Consider the following 22371-nt stretch of genomic DNA (forward strand, 5'->3'; position numbering starts at 1 on the left):
GCCAATAGTTAAATCTTTTTAGAGTGGTGGAGGACTGACCAGATGAGCCATTGAAACGGAAAGGCAAAAAGCCGGGCGCGGTGGCTCACACCTGTAATCCCAGCACTCTGGGAGGCTGAGGTGGGCGGATCACGAGGTCAGGAGTTCGAGACCAGCCTGACCAACATGGTGAAACCCCGTCTCTACCAAAAATATAAAAATTAGCTGCGCCTGGTGGCACGCACCTGTAATCCCAGCTACTCAGGAGGCTGAGACAGGAGAATCGCTTGAACCCAGGAGGCGGAGGTCGCAGGAGCCGAGATCGCGCCATTGTACTCCAGCCTGGGCAACAGAGTGAGACTCTGTCTCAAAAAAAAAAAAGAAAGAAAGAAAAGAAAAAGAAACGGAAAGGCAGGGAGGGCCTCCCTGAAGAGGTGACATTTGATTTGAGACCTAAAGGTGAGGGAGGGAGACTTGTGGTTATATGGGGAAAAGCACACCAGCTGGGAGGCACAGCAGATGCTAAGGCCCAGAGGTGAGAGCGTGCCTGGTGTGGTACAGAGCAGGGGAGAGCAGGTAGGTGGGGTATCAGGATGGCAATTGTGCAGATCAAGCTATGGCTTTTTTATTTATTTATTTATTTTAATTTTTTTTTAATTTTTTTTTTTGAGACGGAGTCTCACTCGCCCAGGCCAGAGTGCAGTGGCGCTATCGCGGCTCACTGCAAGCCCCGCCTCCCCGGTTCACGCCATTCTCCTGCCTCAGCCTCCCGAGTAGCTGGGACTACAGGCGCCCGCCACTGTGCCCGGCCTTTTTTTTTTTTTTTTTTTTTTTTTTTTTTTTTTTTTTTTTGAGACAGAGTCTTGCTCTGTCGCCCACGCCCGACCAGGCCATGGCTTTAATAAGATAGGAATGCCGAGCGAAGTGGCTCACACCTGTAATTCCAACATTTTGGGAAGCTGAGGCGGGTGGATCACCTGAGGTGGGGAGTTCGAGACCAGACTAGCCAACATGGTGAAATCCCATCTCTATTAAAAAATACAGGCCGGGCGCAGTGGCTCACGCCTGTAATCCCAGCATTTTGGGAGGCCGTGGCGGGCGGATCACGAGGTCAGGAGATTGAGACCATCCTGGCTAATACGGTGAAACACCGTCTCTACTAAAAATACAAAAAATTAGCCAGGCGTGGTTGTGGGCGCCTGTAGTCCCAGCTACTCGGGAGGCTGAGGCAGGAGAATGGTGTGAACCCGGGAGGCGGAGCTTGCAGTGAGCCGAGATCGCACCACTGCACTCCAGCCTGGGCGACAGAGCAAGACTCTGTCTCCAAAAAAAAAAAAAAAAAAAAAAAAAAAAAAAAAAAAATTAAGCCAGGCGCGGTGGCTCACGCCGGTAATCCTAGCACTTTGGGAGGCCAAGGTGGGCGGATAATGAGGTCAGGAGTTTGAGACCAGCCTGACCAACATGGTGAAACCCCGTCTCTACTAAAAATAACAATAATTAGTGGGGCATGGTGGCGCACGCCTGTAATCCCAGCTACTCAGCAGGCTGAGGCAGGAGAATCGCTTGAACCTGGGAGGTGGAGGTTGCAGTGAGCCGAAATCGCGCCACTGCACTCCAGCCTGGGCGACAGAGCGAGACTCCGTCTCAAAAAAACAAAAACAAAAACAAAAATTAAGCCAGGCGCAGTGGCTCATGCCTGTAATCCCAGCACTTTGGGAAGCCGAGGTGGGCAGATCATGAGGTCAGGAGTTCGAGACCAGCCTGGCCAACATGGTGAAACCGGTCTCTACTAAAAATACAAAAATTAGCTAGGTGTGGTGATGGGCGCCTGTAATCCCAGCTACTCGGGAGGCTGAGGCAGAAGAATCGCTTGAACCCGGGAGGCGGAGGCTGCAGTGAGCCGAGATCGCACCACTGCACTACTCCAGCCTTGGCGACAGACTGAGACTCCGTCTGAAACAAAACAAACAAACAAACAAACAAAGCCAGGCGTGATGGTGGGCGACTACGACTATAATCCCAGCTACTCGGGAGGCTGAGGCAGGAGAATTGCCTGAACCTGGGAGGCGGAGGTTGCAGTGAGCCGAGATCGCGACACTGCACTCCAGCCTGGGCTACAGTGAGACTGTCTCAAAAAAAAAAAAAAGAAAGAAAAAAGGAAAAAGGAAAAAAGAAGCGGTGCTAACACGCGCCCTCTAGCGGCTACTGGGGGAACAGACCGTGGAGGTGGGAAGCAAAGGCAACAGCAGAGGACCAGGGCGACGACCCGGGACTGAGGAATGGACTGACACGTGTTACCCACTCCCATTGCAGCACTTCAGTAATGTCCCCAAACAAGCACATAGGCAGCGGCTAGATTCATCTTTTTAATGACATCCTAAAATTCAGAGGAGGGGCCAGCGGGACCTCTGAGCTCAGCGGCTGTGAAGGAGGGACCCGCAACACCCGCTAAGGCAGGTAATTGCAAGAAGGCACTCGCGAGGGGGACTTCAAGCCCCTCTTCTATTTCTTCATATAAAATCAGGGGGATGGGGAAAGCTCCAAGGGCGAGGGAAGCAGAGAGAGTTTCTCTCCCAGCCTATGGAATAAGGAAGAGGTGAGGAAGGGGCGGGTGCTGGGAGCAAGAAACTGCCAAGTCCAGGACCTGCGCTCACACAGACACACACAGCCCGCACCTGCCCTCCCTCTAAAATCTGCATCCGGGGCTGTAAGGAAGCCCCGTGTTCAAGCCCCCATCTCTTCTCCCTTCTAGCTGGTACGAAGTTGGTAATCTGCAGAGAAAGAATGAGGAGGGACCATCTCAGAAATGGGGAGGGGGGGCCGGGCACGGTGACTCACGCTTATAATCCCAGCACTTTGGGAGGTCGAGGCGGGTGGATCACTTGAGGTCAGGGGTTCGAGACCAGCCTGGCCAACATGGTGAAACCCCATGTCTATTAAAAATACAAAAATTAGCTGGGCATGATGGTGCACACCTGTAATCCCAGCTACTAGGGAGGCTGAGGCAGAAGAATTGCTTGAACCCAGGAGGTGGAGGTTGCAGTGAGCTGAGATCGCACCACTGCACTCCAGCCTGGGCGACAGAGTGAGACTCCATCTCAAAAAAGAAAAGAAATGGGGAGGGGTGAAGGAAGAGGGACAGCCTCCCACAGCCCCTCAATTCATCCCCTATCCCAGCACTCATGATCAACAAGGCTAAGAATGGGGCTAAACACAGGTACTGTAACCATAGAAACAAGGCAGTTTCCAGGCAGCAGATGGAGGTGCTATATGTTCAGCCCCTTCTCCAAACTCGCGACCACCCTAGAACTGACGCTGACAACTGCCCCTGCTTTTTTTTCCTTTTTTTTTTTTTTTTTTTTTTTTTGAGCCAGGGTCTCACTCTTGCCCAGGATGGAGTGCAGTGGTGCAATCACAGCTCACTACAGCCTCAACCTCCTGGGCTCAGGTGATCCTCCCACCTCAGCCTCCTGAGTTGCTGGGACTACAGGTGTGCACATCACACCTGGCTAATTTTTATATTTTTTGTAGTGAAGGGGTTTTGCTGTGTTGCCAAGGCTGGTCTGGAACTCCTGAGCTCAAGCGGTCCTCCCACCTCAGCCTCCCAAAGTGCTGGAATTACAGATGTGAGCCACCACACCCAGCCAACTGCCCCCATTTTAAAGACGTGCAAACCAAGGCCCAGGGTGCCATGACAAGAAGGGGCAGTTTGCTTTCTTTTTCATTTTTTGAGACAGGGTCTCTGTCGACCAGGCAGGAGTGCAGTGGCACGATCTCAGCTCACTGCAACCTCCACCTCCCGGGTTCAAGCAATTCTGCCTCAGCTTCCTGAGTAGCTTGGATTATAGGCATACACCACCACACCCAGCTAATTTTTGTATTTTTAGTAGAAACAGGGTTTCACCATGTTGGCCAGGTTGGTCTCGAACTCCCGGCCTCAAGAGATCCACCCGCCTTGGCCTCCCAAAGTGCTAGGATTACACACGTGAACCATCACACCTGACCCTTGTTGGTTTTCTGAGCCAGAATGTGGTGAAAGCCTCGAGTCCCTACCCACTGCCTTTCCCTCACCCCATTGTCCCCAGGAGCTGGGCTGCCTTACCGCCACTCTGGGTGATGTAGCGAACCCAGGGCAGGGCCTGGTAACCACTTTTCTCAATGATCTTCATGTATCGGACCTGGAAGGGAATGAAAAGAGGTGGTCCAGGATTGCAGGAGGGAGGAGGCCAGGGCCAGGGAGAAAGAGACGGCTTAGGCCAAGCGGCTATGTGGCACAGGCTGGGATCGATGAGGGGATATCACATGGTCTTAGGGGGATGAGGTGGCACAGGCAACGGAATGGTGAATGGCTTTGGAGGTGGAGAAGGGACAGAAGTGAACAAGCCGGTGGGGAACAAGGTGGCACAGGCCGGGGGAGAGGGAGCACAGGCTGTGGGCAGATAAAGGTAACATTGCTCTAGGGAAAGACCAGGCAGCCTTCAGAGGAGTGTTGACACAGGCCAGGGGACTGAGGTGACTCGAGCCAAGGGACAGGAGAGAGGGGAACCCACTGAAGTCAAGGGGAGGATCCTCTCTGCCTGCTTCTCTCACCTGGATCCCAGAGACGGTGAAGTAGGGGATCTCAAACTTGACCCCGATGGGGGGCCGGCCCTCCACCTCTTCCTTTTCCACACTGGGGAGGCCAAAGTGGGCTCGCATCAAGTACTCCTTGCCCCCCTGAGGGAACATGGGGGCATCAGGTACACGAGGGTCCGCCTACCCTCCCGAGACCTTCCTTTCAGCAACCCCTGGAGTCAGATCTGCTCACAGCCCATTTCACAGACAGGAAAATAAAGGCTCCTTAGCCTGGGCAACATACTGAGATACCATCTCTACAAAAAGTTTAAAAATTAGCTGGGTGCGGTGGAACATGCCTGCAGTTTCAGCTACTCGGGAGGCTGAGGCAGGAAGATCCCTTGAGTCTGGGAGTTTGAGGCTGCAGTGAGCCATGATCTCACCACTGCACCCCAACCTGGGTGACAGAGACTCACCAGGGAAGATTCTGACTGCAAAACCCAATCAGGGTTTTTTTCTTTTTTTAACTACCATGTCCTGTTTTACAGGCACTGATGATCCACCTCTCCCAAGATCATGGGGACAAACCCAAACCTCTAGTAGCCAAGGGATGTGGGTCACCTCATCCTGCCCATTTCACAGACAGGCAAACTGAGCCTCCTTAAGTGGAAATGGGTTTCCCAAACCCACCCAGCTCAGCAAAGCAATAGTGAGGAAGGTGAACCCAGGGCTGGTTTCCTCAAGACATTGGCAGGGGGATATTTAAATCCACACACTTCCCGTCATGGAAGTTTACACGTCTGTGAAATAGACTGGCCTGGTTTCAAGCTTGATCACTTGCATACATACGTACCTCTCTGATTTACTTGTATTTCTTTTTTCTTTTTTTTTTTTTTTGAGATGGAGTCTTACTCTGTCGCCCAGGCTGGAGTGTAGTGGTGCGGTCTTGGCTCACTGCAAGCTCCGCCTCCCAGGTTCACGCCATTCTCCTGCCTCAGCCTCCCGGTAGCTGGGACTACAGGCGCCCGCCAGCACGCCCAGCTAATTTTTTTTTTTTTTTGTATTTTTAGTAGAGACGGGGTTTCACAGTGTTAGCCAGGATGGTCTCGATCTCCTGACCTCGTAATCTGCCCGCCTCAGCCTCCCAAAGTGCTGGGATTACAGGCGTGAGCCACTGCGCCTGGCCTTGTATTTCTTTTTTCTTAGTTTTTTTCTTTTTTTCTTGAGACAGAGTTTCACTCTGTCACCCAGGCTGGAGTGCGGTGGCGTGATCTCAACTCACTGCAACCTCCGCCTCCCGGGTTCAAGTGATTCTCCTGCTTCAGCCTCCTGAGTAGCTGGTACTACAGGCGCACACCCCCATGCCCGGCTAATTTTTTTTTTTTTTTTTTTTTTTGAAATGGAGTCTCGCTCTGTCACCCAGGCTGGAGTGCAGTGGCGTGATCTCTGCTCACTGCAAGCTCCACCTCCCGAGTTCAGGCCATTCTCCTGCCTCAGCCTCCCAAATAGCTGGGACTACAGGCGCCTGCAACCACGCCCGGCTAATTTTTTGTATTTTTAGTAGAGATGGGGTTTCACCATGTTAGCCAGGATGGTCTCGATCTCCTGACCTCGTGATCCGCCCACCTCGGCCTCCCAAAGTGCTGGGATTACAGGCGTGAGCCACCGTGCCCTGCCCTAATTTTTGTATTTTTAGTAGAGACGGGTTTTCACCATGTTGGCCAGGCTGGTCTTGAACTTCTGACCTCAGGTGATCTGCCCGCTTCAGCCTCCCAAAGTGCTGGGATTACAGGTATGAGCCACCATGTCTGGCCTTTTAATCTTTTTTTTTTTTTTTTTTTGAGACGGAGTCTCGTTCTGTTGCCCAGGCTGGAGTGTGCAGTGGCACAATCTCAGCTCACTCCAACCTCTACCTCCCGGGTTCAAGCAATTCTCCTGCCTCAGTGTCCCGAGTAGCTGGGATTACAGGTATGCGCCACCACACCCAGCTAATTTTTGTACTTTTACTAGAGACGGATGTTAGCCGTCTCTATGTTAGCCAGGCTGGGATTTCAGGCGTGAGCCACTGCGCCCAGCTCCTCTTAATATTTTTATAGAGGCAGGGTCTCACTGTGTTCCCCAGGCTGGTCTCCAGCTCCTGGGTTCAAGCGATCTGCCCGTGTCAGCCTCTCAAAGTACTGGCATTCCAGTCATGAGCCACCACACCTGACTGGGTCTCTGATTTGTTCTCTGCCTTGTTCTCATGGCTCCTGGGCAGCCCCCACACTACTCCAGTCCCCTCCACCCCCAGATCCCCCGCCAGTCCCTGGTGCTTACCGGGAAAGACTTAATACTCCAAATCACGACGTTTTTCTCCGGCACATACTTGGCGCTGCCTACACTGGTCTTGAATCTGGGGGAGTCGGCATCGCTGGGTACAGGCACAGATATCTCCACACCGTTGGCCACTGACTGTTTCTTAAACTGCCCCTTGGCCTGTCAGGGGAGCGAGCATGGGGCACGAAGAATTCGCTTGCTCATCCTTCAAATATTTACCAAGCCCTTTTTTTTTTTTTTTTTTTTTGAGACGGAGTCTCACTCTTTCACCCAGGCTGGAGTGCAGTGGCGCGATCTCGGCTGGCTGTAAGCTCCGCCTCCCAGGTTCACGCCATTCTCCTACCTCCGCCTCCCAAGTAGGTGGGATTACAGGCATGTGCCACCACGCCCTGCTAATTTTGTATTTTGTAGAGACAGCGTTTCTCCATGTTGGTCAGGCTGGTCTGGAACGCCTGACCTCAGGTGATCCTACTGCCTCCGCCTCCCAACATGCTGGGATTACAGGTATGAACCACTGCACCCAGCCTGAAGGGGTCATTTTGAATCAGGCAAAGGTGTATGGTGCTGTCCACATGGAAGGCACCAAGAACAGGGCTTCTCGAGCCTCATGGGTGTGGGCCTGCGTTCTAACAGTTGTTGGCTGTGTATCTGCAGGCAAATGCCTTAACTTCTGTGTGCTTCAGTTTCCTCATCTGTAAAATGGACAGGATAAGGGTCCCCACCTTAGGATTGTGGAGGCCTGGGCTGAGAGGGCATATGAAAGGGCTTGTTGAAAAAAGCCGGGCGTGGTGGGCCACACCTGTAATCCCAGCGCTTGGGGAGATGGAGGCAGGCGTGGTGGCAGGAGCCTGTAATCCCAGCTGCTCGGGAGGCTGAGGTAGGAGAATGGCGTGAACCCAGGAGGCAGAGGTTGCGGTGAGCTGAGATCGCACCACTGCACTCCAGCCCGAGTGACAGAGGGAGACTCTTTCTCAAAAAACAAAACAAAAAAAAATAAACAAACAAAAAAAACCCTTCAGTCCATCACAGGAGAGTTATTATTTTATTTGATAACAGATTTTTTTTTCTTTTTTGTTTTTGGAGATGGGGTCTAGCTCTGTCATCCAGGCTAGAGTCCTTGTCTCACTACAACCTCCTCCGCCTGGACTCAAGCAATCCTCCCACCTCAGCCTCCCAACTAACTGGCACTACAGGCACTCACCACTTTACCAGGCTAATTTTTGTATTTTTTGTAGAAACAGGGTTTCGCCCTGTTGCCCAGGCTGGTCTCAAAGTCCTGGGCTTAAGTGATCTAACCACCTCGGCCTCCCAAAGTGCTGGGGTTACAGGTGTGAGCCACCGCACCCACCCGAGATCATGCATTGTTAATAAGCGTTCCCCCACGGCCCACCTTGACCATGATCTCCACGCGGCTGTGGGAGAACTTCTCAATGACAGACTCAATCCAGATCAGTGGCTTGACCTGTGGGAAGAAGAAGGGGGGAGTCCTTGGAGACTCCATGTTGACTCTCTTCTTTTTTTTTTTTTTTTTTCTTTTTTTGAGACAGAGTCTCGCTTCTTCGCCCAGCCTGAAGTGCCATGGCGTGATCTTGGCTCACTGCAACCTGCACCTCCTGGATGAAAGCAATTCTCGGCCGGGAGCGGTGGCTCACGCCTGTAATCCCAGCACTTTGGGAGGCCGAGGCAGGCGGATCACGAGGTCAGGAGATCGAGACCATCCTGGCTAACACGGCGAAACCCCGTCTCTACTAAAAATGCAAAAAATTAGCTGGACACAGTGGCATGCGCCTATAGTCCCAGCTACTCGGGACGCTAAGGCAGGAGAATGGCGTGAACCTGGGAGGCGGAGCTTGCAGTGAGCCAAGATAGCGCTACTGCACTCCAGCCTGGGTGAAAGAGCCAGACTCCGTCTCAAAAAAATAATAATAATAAAATTTAAAAAAAACAAATAAAGCAATTCTCCTGCCTCAGCCTCCCCAGTACCTGGGATTACAGCATGTGCCACCATGGCCAGCTAATTTTTGTATTTTTAGTAGAGACAGGGCTTCACCCTGTTGGCCAGGCTGGTCTCGAACTCCTGTCCTCAAGTGATCCACCCGACTCAGCCTCCAAAATTGTTGGGATTACAGGCGTGAGTCACTGCGCTGGGCCCAGGGTCGCTCTTCAGCCTACCCCAACCTACTCCACCCAGATGGGTCTGGACCCTGCCTCACCTGGGTGCTGAGGCGGTACGACATGAGCTCAAAGTCACCATCAGGCGGGATGAAGGAGATGGTGCGGTCGTTGTCAAAGCGAGAGAGCCGCACGCACTGGTGGAATTTTACATCCTCCAGCTCTACTGATTTGTTCTTGCTGCCTGAAACTCAGAGTGGAGAGTGCAGAGTGACCCTGGGAACCAGGAAAGGATCCCTATCCCCACTTTTCCTGCCGACCACTGTCACCTATTTCACATATGGGGAAACTGGGGCCCAGAGAGAATGAGCAAAAACTGGCACAGTAGAGCTGGAATCTGAACCTAGTATCTGTACAGGATCTGGCTTGTTTTTTTTTTTTTCTTTTTTTTTTTGAGACAGAGTTTCACTCTTGTTGCCCAGACTGGAGTGCGATGGCACGTCTTGGCTCACCGCAACCTCCACCTCCCGAGTTCAAGCCATTCTCCTGCCTCAGCCTACTGAGTAGATAGGATTACAGGAATGTGCTACCACCCCCGGCTAATTTTGTATTTTTAGTAGAGACGGGGTTTCTCCATGTTGGTCAGGCTGGTCTCAAATTCCCGACCTCAGGTGATCCTCCCTCCTCGGCCTCCCAAAGTGCTGGGATTACAGGCGTGAGCCACTGTATAACCGGCAGTGTCTGGCTTTTAAATATGATGCTGAGGCCTGGCGTGGTGGCTCACACCTGTAATCCCCGAACTATGGGAGGCTGAGATGGGCGGATCACAAGGTAAAGAGATCGAGACCATCCTGGCCAACATGGTGAAACCCCGTCTCCACTAAAAATACAAAAAAAATTAGCTGGGCGTGGTGGCTGGTGCCTATAGTCCCAGCTACTCAGGAGGCTGAGGCAGGAGAATCGCTTGAACCCAGGAGGCAGAGGTTGCAGTGAGCCGAGATCACGCCACTGCACTCCAGCCGGGTGACGGAGCGAGACTCCATCTTAAATCAATCAATCAATCAATAAATAAGATGCTGAGCCAGGCACAGTAGTTCACACCTGTAATCCTAGCACTTTGGGAGGATTGCTTGAGGCCAGGAGTTTAGACCAGCCTGGGCAACATAGCGAGACCCCCGTCTCTATAAAAAATTTAAAAAGTAGGTGGTCCATGCCTGTAGTCCCAGCTACTCGAGAGGCTGAGGTAGGAGGATCAGTTGAGCCTCGGAGGTCAAGGCTGCAATGAGCTATGATCACACCACTGCACTCCAGCCTGGGTGACAGAGCGAGACCCCATCCCAAAATAAATAAATAAATAAGATGCTATTCTGTCTCCTCCTCCCAGTAGGATGTCATCTCTGTAAGAACGCGGGTTTGTCTTTTTCTTCACTGCTGTGTCCTCAGAGCCTAAAACTGCACTTGGCACCCAATAGTCGCTCAATCATGAAACAGCCTTTGCAGTCAACCAATGGCTGCAATACTGGCCGTGACCAGCAGATGGTGAGCGAGCGCTTATTTCAAAACGGGCTGCGATTCTCTTAAGTCTCCACGTGGGCTGGGTTTGCGACTCCCCTGTGCATTTCTCAGAAGAAAGGTCCCCTAAATGCTTACGGCCAGTGAGCTCGAAGAGCACGCGGTCATTGAGGCCCAGCCGCAGCTCTGGCATTCCCGACAGAAACACCTTGAGCTTGATGGTACCGACAATTTCGCTCAGAAGGACGCTGCCGTTGGCATTGACCTGAGGGAGGACGTTGGGTATAGTTAGCAGGCATCAAACTCCGTCTCCCGCAGCCAGGCCGTGGAAGGGGTGCTGGGGAGGTGTGCAGGCTCACCAGCAGGTTGACAGACTCTATGACATCAATGAAGACCTCGTTCTTCTTATACTTGATACCCTCAGAGCGCCAGGACACAGCGTTGGTGACAGTGGGTGGCACCCGTGACTTGCCCGTCTCCAGCTTGTTGCTCTGCTGAGTGATGTACCTGGAGGGAGGGCGGCAGGGACAAGCAGCTGGACCCAGGGACACCTCTGTGGACCTCCTCCAGTTCCTTACACCCACAGTCCAGCCCATGGCTGCCTCCAGGGGTCCACTCACTCCTGCAGGATCTTGCTGTCGGTGGTCTGCGGGAAGCCAAAGTCCATGAGCTCGTCCAGCAACTCGTAGACGATGACAAAGTTGTCCCGGATGCTCTCCTCCTCCAGCTCCTTGAAGTATTCGCAGAATACCTGGGGGTCGGAGGAGAGAGAGACCCACAAAAGTGTGGCTATGGGTTGGGCATAGTAGCTCATGCCTGTAACCCCAGCACCTTGGGAGGCCAAGGCACAAGGATCACTTAAGGTCATGAGTTCAAGACCAGCCTGGGCAATATAGTGAACTCCTATATCTTTTTTTCTTTTTTCTTTTTTTTTTCGAGACAGTCTCGCACTGTCACCCAGGCTGGAGTGCAGTGGCACTATCTCGGCTCACTGCAACTCCTGCCTCCGGGGTTCAAGCGATTCTCCTGCCTCAGCCTTCCGAGTAGCTGGGACTACAGGCACGCACTACCAGGGCCAGCTAATATTTGTATTTTTAGTAGAGACGGGGTTTCACAATGTTGGCCAGGATGATCTCGATCTCTTGATCTCGTAATCCGCCCACTTTGGCTTCCCAAAGTGCTGGGATTACAGGCATGAGCCACCGGTGCCCGGCCATGAGCCCCTATCTCTAACAACAACAACAAAAATTTTAACAGGAGTTCGAGGCTGCAGTGAGCCATGAGGATGCTACTGCACTCCAGCCTGCGTAACAGAATAAGCCCCTGTCTCAAAAAGAAAAAAGGCCGGGCATGGTGGCTCATGCCTGTAATCCCAACAGTGGGAGGCCAAGGGAGGCAGATCACTTGAGGTCAGGAGTTTGAGACCAGCTGGCCAACATGGCAAAACCCCGTCTATACTAAAAATACAAAAATTAGCCAGGCATGGTGGCACCTGCCTGTAATTGCAGCTACTAGGGAGGCTGAAGCAGGAGAATCACTTGAACCCAGGAGGTAGAGGTTGCAGTGAGCTGAGATTGTGCCACTGCACTCCAGCCTGGGCAACAAAGTGAGACCCTGTCTCAAAAGAAAAAACAAAAAAGAAAAAAGAAAAAGTGTACTGAATGCTTGAAAAATTAGGCAAAAAAGGGCGGGTATGGTGGCTTCTTTTTTTTTTTTGAGACTAAGTCTCACAGTGTTGCCCAGGCTGGAGTGCAGTGGCGAGATCTTGGCTCACCACAACCTCTGCCTTCCAGGTTCAGGTGATTCTCCTGCCTCAACCTCCCCAGTAGCTGGGATTACAGGCGCACGCCACCATGCCCGGCTAATTATTGTATTTTTAGTAGAGACGGTGTTTCTCCATGTTGGCCAGGCTGGTCTCAAACTCCTGACCTCAAGTGATCCACCCGCCTTGGCCTCCAAAAGTGCTTTGATTACAGGTGTGAGCCACTTGGGAAGGCTGAGGCAGGAGAATCACTTGAACCTGGGTGGCAGAGGTTGCGGTGAGCCAAGATCACGCCATTGTACTCCACCATGGGCAACAAGAGCGAAACTCCGTCTCAAAAAAAAAAAAAGGGAAGGGAGGCGAAGCGCTTCCAGGATTTTTTTTTTTTTTTTTTTTTTTGAGACGGAGTCTCACTCTGTCACCCAGGCTGGAGTGAAGTGGTGTGATCTTGACTCACTGTAACCTCCACCCTCCAAGTTCAAGCGATTCTCCTGCCTCAGCCTCCTGAGTAGCTGGGATTACAGGCAGGTGCCACCATACCTGGCTAATTTTTGTATTTTTAGTAGAGAAGGGGTTTCTGCATGTTGGCCAGGCTGGTCTCGAACTCCTGGCCTCAAGCAATCCGCCCACCTCAGCCTCCCAACGTACTGGGATTACAGGCATGAGCCACTGTGCCTGGCCTTTTTCTTTTTTTTTTTTAAGCACAGAGACAAGAAGTCACTTGCTCAAGGTCACACAGTGAGGAAGCAGGGAAGCTGGGATTGGATGCCAAGTCCTTGGGCTTAGCTGAGCCGTATGCTCTCTGAGACATTCTTGGTCCCTGCCCTTTAGGGAGAGATGACTTCATAAGCAGCTGATGAGATGCAGAGTGATGGGGCTTTGATGGCGGATGCACAGAGACTCAAACAAGGCCCCAGGGAAGGGGTGAGCGTGGTGGCTCCCACGCTTTGGGAGGCCAAGGCAGTAGGATTGCTTCAATCCAGAAGTTCTAGACCAGCCTGGGCAATATAGCAAGACCCCATCTCTACCAGAAAAAAAAAAAAGGGAAGACCCAGGGAGATCTGGGAAGGCTTCCTATCAGAAAAGGATCTTGAATCTTGAAAGAGGCGGGCAAGAGGGGTAGACGGATAGACCAGTTAGCCAATGGGAGGCTAGTACCTACCTCTATTGTCTTATACAGGAAGGAGTACACCAGGGAGGCATTGGCATTCTTCGATGTGGTGGCCACCACTAGGGGCAGCAAGGTTAAGGAAAAGGTGCCATTTATGGCGAAGTAAATGGAATACAGACCCCGAACCTCCACCCTGTCCCTTGCCACCACCCTCATCTCTACCTGCCCCTGCCCCCCAGCCTAAGCCACAGAGATGTGCGGTGCAACTCCTGTCCTCAGCCCACCCTCTCTTGGCCTGAGCTGCCACCATCGCCGACAGCCCCCACACCCACCTCCAGGGACACCACGTGGGGTGGATACAGTAGAGGTTGCTGTGTTTGATCCATAGGAAGTGGACCTGGCCGTGGCTCAGCAGCGGGGCCAGGGCGCCTTCCTCCTCCCGCTGTACCAGCAAAGGCATGAAGTGCTCAATCTTGCTCATGGCCACATCGCCCTTGTAGTTGCGGCTGATCAATGGCTGAGGGTGGAAGGAAAGGACCTGGTCACCACCAGCATCCAGGAACCTACCACGCTGAGGAGGCACAGTGCCTGGTTCTGACCCTACTTCCTAGCTGAGGGGCTTGGGCAAGGCTCTGCCTCCTTGTGCCTGTTTCCTGCTCTGTAAAATGGGAGTGTGATGACAACAGCTAATGGGTCTAGGGCCCTCACTAAGTGCCAGGCTGTGTTTTATTAAAGGGTAGGCAATGGCTGGACGCGGTGGCTCACGCCTGTGATCCCAGCATTTTGGGAGGCCGAGGCGGGTGGATCATGAGGTCAAGAGATCGAGACCATCCTGGCCAACATGGTGAAACCCCGTCTTTACTAAAAATACAAAAAATTAGCCGGGCGTGATGGCGTGTATCTATAGTCCCAGCTACTCGGGGTGCTGAGGCAGGAGGATCACTTGAACCTGGGAGGCGGAGACTGCAGTGAGCCGAGATCGTGCCACTGCACTCCAGCCTGGCGACAGAGCAAGACTCCATCTCAAAAGAAGAAAGAGAGAGAGAAAGTAAAGAAGGAAGGGAGGAAGGGAAGGAGGGAGGGTAGGAGGGAAGGAAGGAAGGAAGGCAGGCAGGCAGGCAGGCAGGCTGGCTACTAAAAAAAGAGTAGATGTTTACTAACTTATTAGTTCTTGCCACAACCCTGTGGGGTAGATGTTATCATCATCTCCATTTCACACAGGAGAAGTGAGGTTAGAAACCATGTCCACTGGAAGCATATGGAAACTGGGGATTGATCTAAGGCATCTGGGTCCAGAATCCCTGCTGTTGCCCCGGACTTCATTTGCACCAAAGTGGGATTATTTAAAAAAACAACAACAAAAAAAAAAAACAAAGAAGAGGCCAGGTGCAATGACTCACTCATGAAGACCAAGGCAGGAGGATCGCTTGAGGCCAGGAGTTTGAGACCAGCTTTGGCAACATAGCGGGATCCCTCTACAAAAAATTTCAAGAATTAGCTGAGCATGGTGGCCTGCACCTCTGTAGTCACAGCTACTCTGGAGGCTAAGGCAGAAGAATCAATTGAGCCTAGGAGGTCGAGACTGCAGTGAGCTGTGGTCATACTACTGCACTCCAGCCCGAGCAACAGAGTGAGACCCTGTCAAAAAATGAAAGAAGAAAAGAAAGAAAGAAAGAAGGAAAGAAAGAAAGAAAGAAGGAAGGAAGAAAGAAAGAAGGAAAGAAAGAAAGAAGGAAAGAAAGAAAGAAAGAAGGAAAGAAAGAAAGAAAGATAGATGACAGTTCATATGATTGTGCCTGGTAGTCAGGAAGACACCCATAATAGTAAACACTTCTGTCTGGGCACGGTGGCTCACGCCTTTAATCCCAGCACTTTGGGAGGCTAAGGCGGGTGGATCATGAGGTCAAGAGTTCGAGACCATCCAGGCCAACATGATGAAACCCCGTCTCTACTAAAAATACAAAAATTAGCTTGGTGTGGTGGCGCATGACCGTAATCCCAGCTACTCAGGAGGCTAAGGCATGAGAATCACTTGAACCCAGGAGGTGAAGGTTGCTGTGAGCTGAGATCACACCAGCCTGGTGACAGAGCGAGACTCCATCTCCAAAAAAAAAAAAATTTGCTACCACTTCCTAAGGTTGTTTTGTCCAGTGTCTGAACAGGGAGGACCCATGGCAGGTTCTCAAACATCTTAGCTCTCACTATTAATATTAACGGGAATATTATTTTCACCACCAATCTTATTTTGGCTATTAAATGACAAGACAGGCTGACTGCAGTGGCTCACACCTGTCATCCCAACACTTTGGGAGGCTGAAGCAGGGGAATAGCTGGGGACCAGGAGTTCAAGACCATCCTGGGCAACATAGCAAGACTCCATCTGTACAAAAAAATAAAAATAAAAAATAGGCCAGGTGCGGCCGGGCACAGTGGCTCACGTCTGTAATCCCAGCACTTTGGGAGGCCAAGGTGGGCAGATCACGAGGTCAAGAGATTGAGACCATCCTGCCCAACATGGTGAAACCCCATCTCTACTAAAGATACAAAAAATTAGCCGGGTGTGATAGTGCGCACCTGTAATCCCAGCTACTCAGGAGGCTGAGGCAGGAGAATCACTTGAACCCGAGAGGTGGAGGTTGCAGTGAGCCAAGATCATGCCATTGCACTCCAGCCTGGGTGACAAGGCGAGACTCTGTCTTGAAAAAAAAAAATACAAAAATTAGCCAGGCATGGTGGCACGCACCTGTAGTCCCAGCTACTCGGGAGGCTGAGGCAGGAGAATTGCTTCAACCCGGGAGGTGGAGGTTGCAGTGAGCCAAGATGGAGCCACTGCACTCCAGCCTGGGTGACAGAGCGAGACTCTATTTCAAAAAAAAAAAAAAAAAAATTAAAATTAGCCGGGCATGGAGGGGTCAGCCCGCAGCCCCAGATATTCAGGAGTTTGAGAGCAGCTTTGGCCACATAGCGGGATCCCTCTACAAAAAAATGTCAAGAATTAGCCAGGCATGGTGGCCTGCACCTGTGTAGTCACAGCTACTCCGGAGACTGAGGCAGGAGGATCGCTTGAGCCCAGGAATTCCAGGCTGCAGTGAGCTATGATCGCACCACTGCACTCAAGCCTGGGAGACAGCAAGAGACCCTGTCTCCAAAATAAAAAAAGACAAGAGGAATAAAAGGACTTCAGGAAGAGGCAAGGCAGCCACAGATGGGGGGAGTTAGAGGCCCCTGTTCCAGTTGCCTTCCCCAGGTATTAACACTGTGGATGCCGACAGTGATGGAGATAATTTCAATTTGCTGAGTCCCTAATATTTCCAGAAAGGCCACTGTGCTAAGTAGTTTACACGCAGCGAGTTGTATTAATTCTCATTGGGTGGGGACCTCTGTTGCTCCCATTTTTACATACAGAGAAACTGAGGCCCTGGGAGGCGAACCCCTTGGCCTCAGGCACAAGGCGAGTGAATGCTGGAGGTGGGATTCCCAGGGATTGCAGGGGGAGGGGGTGTTCCCAGACCTCTTCCTGGCCCGCGCGGAGGGGTCGCCCCTGAATCCCTGGGAGCGAGACCTCACCTGTCCGTCTCCCAGCTCCTCATGCCCAGCCTCACCTTGCCCTTAACGTCCAGAATGAAGACAGCCGAGGCGGACATGGTGGCGGCCGAAGGACTTAGGAGTCGGGGAGGGAGCGCCGGGAGGCGATGGCGGCGCCGCTTCCTTCTTCCTGCGGAAGCGCCTGCGCCCAGGTGAGAGCCCAGGTGTGTGCGTCTTAAAGGGGAGGCGGCCAGGTGAGCAGCGCTGTCGGCCAACGTGAAGATGGCTGCGGGGCCGGGAGAGGTACTGCGACTTCAGATGGGTCTGCTGCCCCCCTTCACTTTCCCTAGCCACCCAGGAGTAATGACGGGTGGAGACCCCAAACCAATCAACCATCCTGCCATCCATTCATTCATCCTTCCTTTCATTCATCTATCTATCCATCCATTCATCCATCCATCCATTCATTCTTGCATTCATTAATCCATCCACGCATCCACTCATTTAGCCATTCATTAATCCATCTTCCATTGATGCATTGATCCATCCATCCATTCGTCATCCATTTCTTCATCCATTTTTGCATTCATTTATTTATTCGTCTATCCATTATCCATTCATCCATCCATTTATTCATCCATTCATTCATCCCTTCTTGCATTCATTCATTTATTCATCTTTCCATTCATCCATCCATTCATCCATTCTAACATTCATCAATTTATTCATCTATCCATGCATCCATCCATCCGTTCATCCATTCTTGCATCATTAATTTATTCATCTATCCATTCATCAATCCATCCATCCATCCATCCATTCTTGCATTCATTAATTTATTCATCTATCCATTCATCCACCCATCTATCCATTCATTCATCCTCTCATTGATTCATCCATCCATTCACCTTCTTTCTCCTCTGTCTCACCCACACACGTCAGCCCCCATACAGCAGGGACTTTGTCTTGTTCATGTTTATGTCCCTAGTGCTCAGCACTGGGTGCTCAAAATTTGCCCAATTCATTCATTCACTCATTCATATAATAAATTTTACTGGTGAATTTTACTGACTGAATTTGAAATATTCATTCACTCAGTAACAGGAACTGTGGATATAATTCCAAGCAGGACAAATGTACTTGCTTTTATTATTCTTACAAATTTACTCTTATTCATTTCAAATAAAAAATTTATTTTTTTTGTTTTTTGAAATGGAGTCTTGCTCTGTTGCCCATGCTGGAGTGCAGTGGAATGATTTTGGCTCACTGCAACCTCCACCTCCCAGGTTCAAGCAATCCTCCTGCCTCAGCACCCCTAGTAGCTGGGATTACAGGCAAGCGCCACCATGCCCAGCTAATTTTTTTTTTTTTTAGACTCCAGGCTGGAGTGCAGTGGCATGATCTCTACTCACCACAACCTCCGCTTCCCGGGTTCAAGGGATTCTGCTGCCTCAGCCTCCCAAGTAGCTGGGATTACAGGTATGCGCCATCACGCCTGGCTAATTTTGTATTTTTAATAGAGATGGGGTTTCACCATGTTGGCCAGGCTGGTCTCGAACTCCCGACCTCAGGTGATCCACCCGCCTCAGCGTCCCAAAGGGCTGAGATTACAGGCATGAGCCACCGCACCCAGCCAAAAAACTTTTTTTGTAGAGACAGAGTCTCACTCTGTACCCTAGACTGGACTGCAGTGATGCAATCATGGCTCACTGCAGCCTCGACTTCCTGGGCTCAAGCCATCCTCCTGCCTCAGCCTCCCTAGTAACTGGAACTATAGGCACAAACTGCCACACCTAGCTAATTTTTTTTGAGACGGAATTTTGCTCTAGTTTACCAGGCTAGAGTGCAATGATGTGATCTCGGCTCGCTGAAACCTATGCCTCCTAGGTTCAAGCAATTCTCCTGCCTCAGCCTCCCGAGTAGCTGAGATTACAGGCATGCGCCACCATGCCCAGCTACTCTTTTTGTATTTTTAGTAGAGACAGGGTTTCTCCATGTTGGTCAGGCTGGTCTTGAACTCACGACCTCAGGTGATCCACCCGCCTTGGCCTCCCAAATTGCTAGGATGACAGATGTGAGCCACCGCGCCTGGCCACAACTAGCTAATTTTTTTTTTTTTTTTTTAATTTGGAATCTTGTCCTGTTGCCCAGGCTGGAGTGCAATGGCACAATCTCGGCTCACTGCAACCTCTGCTTCCCAGGCTCAAGCAATTCTGCTGCCTCAGCCTCCCAAGTAACTGGGATTACAGGCATGCACCACCAAGCCCAGCTAATTTTTTGTATCTTTAGTAGCGATGGGGTTTCACCATGTTGGCCAGGCTGGTCTCGAACTCCTGACCTCGTCATCCATCTGCCTTGGCCTCCCAAAATGCTGGGATTACAGGCGTGAGCCACTGCGCCTGGCCCACACCTAGCTAATTTTTTTTTTTTTTTTTTGAGACGGAGTCTGGCTTTGTCGCCCAGGATGGAGTGCAGTGGCGCAATCTCTGCTCACTGCAACCTCTTCCTCCCAGCTTCAAGCAATTCTCTGCCTCAGACTCCCAAGTAGCTGGGATTACAGGCGCCTGCCACCACGCCCGGCTAATTTTTTTTTTCTTGTATTTTTAGTAGAGACGGGGTTTCACCATCTTGGCCAGGCTGGTCTTGAACTCCTGACCTCGTGATCCACCCGCCTCAGCCCCCCAAAGTGCTGGGATGACAGGTGTGAGCCACCGTGCCAGGCCAGGCCCACCTAGCAAATTTTTTGTTTTTTTTCTTTGAGATGGAGTCTCGCTCTGTTACCCAGGCTGGAGTGCAATGGCACGATCTCAACTCACTGCAAGCTCCGCCTCCCAGGTTCACACCATTCTCCTGCCTCAGCCTCCCGAGTGGCTGGGACTACAGGCGCCTGCCAACACGCCTGGCTAACTTTTTGTACTTTTAGTAAAGACAGGGTTTCACCATGTTAGCCAGGATGGTCTGGATCTCCTGACCTCGTGATCCGCCCACTTCGGCCTCCCAAAGTGCTGGGATTACAGGTGTGAGCCACCGCACCCGGCCCGACCTAGCTAATTTTTACATTTTTTGTAGAGATGGTGTATCGGTATGTTGCCTAGGCTGGTCTCAAACTCCTGGGCTCAAGCGATCCTCCCCTCTTGGCCCTCCAAGGTACTGGGATTACAGGCGTAGTCTGAGCCACTGTGCCTGGTTTGTGCAGATTAAATGAGTTATTCTGTGCAACATGGTGTTGGAAGGGAACTTGGATGTAGCTGACTGTCAACCGTGTCGCTGAGAAGGAGGAGGATGAAGATGATGATCTGGATGATGATGTAGCAGTTGAGAGCACAGATGCTGGGTTTGATTTTTGACACCACCACACACTGGCTATAAGGCATGGGCTGGTGAATGCACCTGCTGTGCCTCAGTCTCCTCTTATGTTAAATGGGTATAACAGCCATGGTGCCCTCTCCTGCAGTTGCATAGCCAAATACCTGGCACGGCCCCTAGCTCCATGCATGTTTCGTGCACACCAGCTGCTGCAGACCCAGATTCCACCCCTTGACTTTCCTTTTTTTTTTTTTTGAAATGGAGTCTCATTCTGTCGCCAGGCTGGAGTGCAGTGGTGCGATCTCAGCTCACTGCAACCTCTGTCTCCCGGGTTCAAGCGATTCTCCTGCCTCAGCCTCCCAAGTAGCTGGGACTACAGGTGCGCTCCACCATGCCCAGCTAATTTTTGTATTTTTATTAGAGATGGGGTTTCACCATGTTGACCAGGATGGTGTCGAACTCTTGACCTCGTGATCCGCCCGCCTCAGCCTCCCAAAGTGCGGTAGTTTTGAGGACAGGGCAGAAGGAAAAGGAAAGTAAACCTCAGCCTTGCTTAGAACCACCTTGCTTGGCTGAGGGAGGGAGCTGTCCTGCAGGGCCTGCAGGGAACAAGACTCAGCCTACCCAGACCTCACCTGTCCTTTCCCCAAACCCTGCCCAGCCCTTTATCAGCCCCTGTAGGTGGGGACTTAGAGAACAGCAGCTATCAGGATCATCCACTTGCCTCTCCACCTGAAATTAACATCAACATTGACAGCAGCACTGCACTTTAATTAAAACATTATCATCTGGGCCAGGAGCAGTGTTTCATGCCTGTATCCCAGCACTTTGGGAGGCCAACGTGGACAGAGCACCTGAGGCCAGGAGTTTGAGACCAGCCTGGCCAACATGGCGAAACCCTGTCTCCACTAAAAATACAAAAATTAGCCGGGCGTGGTGACGCACGCCTGTAATTCCAGCTACTTGGGAGGCTGAGGCAGAAGAATCACTTGAACTGGGGAGGCGGAGGTTATAGTGAGCCGAGATGGCACCACTGCACTCCAGCCTGGGTGACAGAGTGAGACTCCATCTCAAGAAAATAAATAAATAGAATGAAAAATAAAGTTATCATCTGGCACAAGTCTCCTTCGTGCCATCTTATAAAGGTAGAAGCAGGGACACAGAGAAGTGAAGGCACCTGCCCAAGCCCACGGCCCCAGAGCCAGGAGGCAGTTGATCCAGAATTCGAATCTGAGTCCCGGGATTTAAGAATCTGGTCCCAGCCTGCTTCCGCCAGCTTTGCTATATTGCTGGATGCAAATATTACTATTAGTAACACTAACTCTGGCTTAAATGGTGCTCACCATAAGTGAGGGTGGCCCTAAATGTCGCCCATGCAGGAATCCTCAAGACAGCCCCTTGAATTAGGGAAGCCTGTTATCTTTTTTTTATTTATTTGAGACAAGGACTTGCTTTGTCGCCCAGGCTGTGGTGCAGTGGTGCAAACACGGCTCACTGCAGCCTCAACCTTCTGAACTCAAGAGATCCTCTCACCTAGGCCTCTCCAGTAGCTGGGACTACAGGTGAGCACCACCACTCCCAGCTAATTTTTAAATTTTCTTTTTTTTTTTTTTAGATGGAGTCTTGCTCTGTCACCCAGGCTGGAGTGCAGTGGCGCAATCTTGGCTCACTGCAACTTCCGCCTCACGGGTTCACACCCTTCTCCTGCCTCAGCCTCCCGAGTAGCTGGGACTACAGGCATCCGCCATCAAGCCCGGCTAATTTTTTGTATTTTTAGTAGAGACGGGGTTTCACCATGTTAGCCAAGATGGTCTCGATCTCCTGACCTCGTGATCCGCACACCTCAGCCTCTCAAAGTGCTGGGATTACAGGCGTGAGCCACCGCGCCTGCCCAATTTTTAAATTTTTTGTAGAAATGGGGTCTCGCTACGTTGCTCAAGCTGGTCTTGAGCTTCTGGCCTCAAGCTGTCCTCCCACCTCAGCCTTCCAAAACACTGGGATTACAGACACGAGTCACCTCCCCCAACTCTATTATCTTCATTTGACAGATAGGGAAACTGAGGCCTTGAGAGAGTAAGTGATTTGTACAATGTCATCCAGTCAGAAGAAGCAGAGCTGGGATTTGAGCCCTGGAAAGCACAAGGTTTTTTTTGTTTTGTTTTGTTTTTTGTTTTGAGACAGAGTCTCGCTCTGT

General features: G+C 51.3%; 1 protein-coding gene across 4 annotated transcripts; it reads right to left on the bottom strand.

Moving 5' to 3' along the window:
• Positions 1 to 2332: 2332 nt before the first annotated feature.
• Positions 2333 to 17326, bottom strand: AP1M2 (adaptor related protein complex 1 subunit mu 2). 4 transcript variants are annotated; one of them, XM_008961842.6, is made up of 12 exons: positions 16949 to 17316; positions 13707 to 13863; positions 13398 to 13465; positions 11094 to 11224; positions 10833 to 10980; positions 10612 to 10738; positions 9063 to 9211; positions 8240 to 8311; positions 6850 to 7008; positions 4570 to 4695; positions 4082 to 4157; positions 2333 to 2750 (listed from the first exon to the last, which is right to left on the bottom strand). In XM_008961842.6, the coding sequence occupies exons 1-12, from the start codon at positions 16988 to 16990 to the stop codon at positions 2728 to 2730; spliced, it is 1278 nt and encodes a 425-aa protein (XP_008960090.1). In that variant the 5' UTR covers positions 16991 to 17316; the 3' UTR covers positions 2333 to 2727. The 4 variants fall into 4 exon arrangements, with proteins under 4 accessions (XP_008960090.1, XP_003809630.1, XP_057156578.1 ...); XM_003809582.6 differs by having other exon boundaries at positions 9063 to 9205; positions 16949 to 17312; XM_057300595.1 differs by having other exon boundaries at positions 16914 to 17004.
• Positions 17327 to 22371: the final 5045 nt, after the last annotated feature.

This window comes from Pan paniscus, chromosome 20, assembly GCF_029289425.2.
Source record: "Pan paniscus chromosome 20, NHGRI_mPanPan1-v2.0_pri, whole genome shotgun sequence".
In the NCBI taxonomy this organism is placed as follows: domain Eukaryota; kingdom Metazoa; phylum Chordata; class Mammalia; order Primates; family Hominidae; genus Pan; species Pan paniscus.

Coding starts and splice junctions, on each gene's coding strand:
- AP1M2 (XM_008961842.6), bottom strand. CDS start 16,990: ATGTCCGCCTCGGCTGTCTTCATTCTGGACGTTAAGGGCAAG. Junction 13,864..16,948: donor TTCTGGACGTTAAGGGCAAG/GTGAGGCTGGGC, acceptor TTCCACCCTCAG/CCATTGATCAGCCGCAACTA. Junction 9,212..10,611: donor GCTCTTCGAGCTCACTGGCC/GTAAGCATTTAG, acceptor CTCCACTCTGAG/TTTCAGGCAGCAAGAACAAA.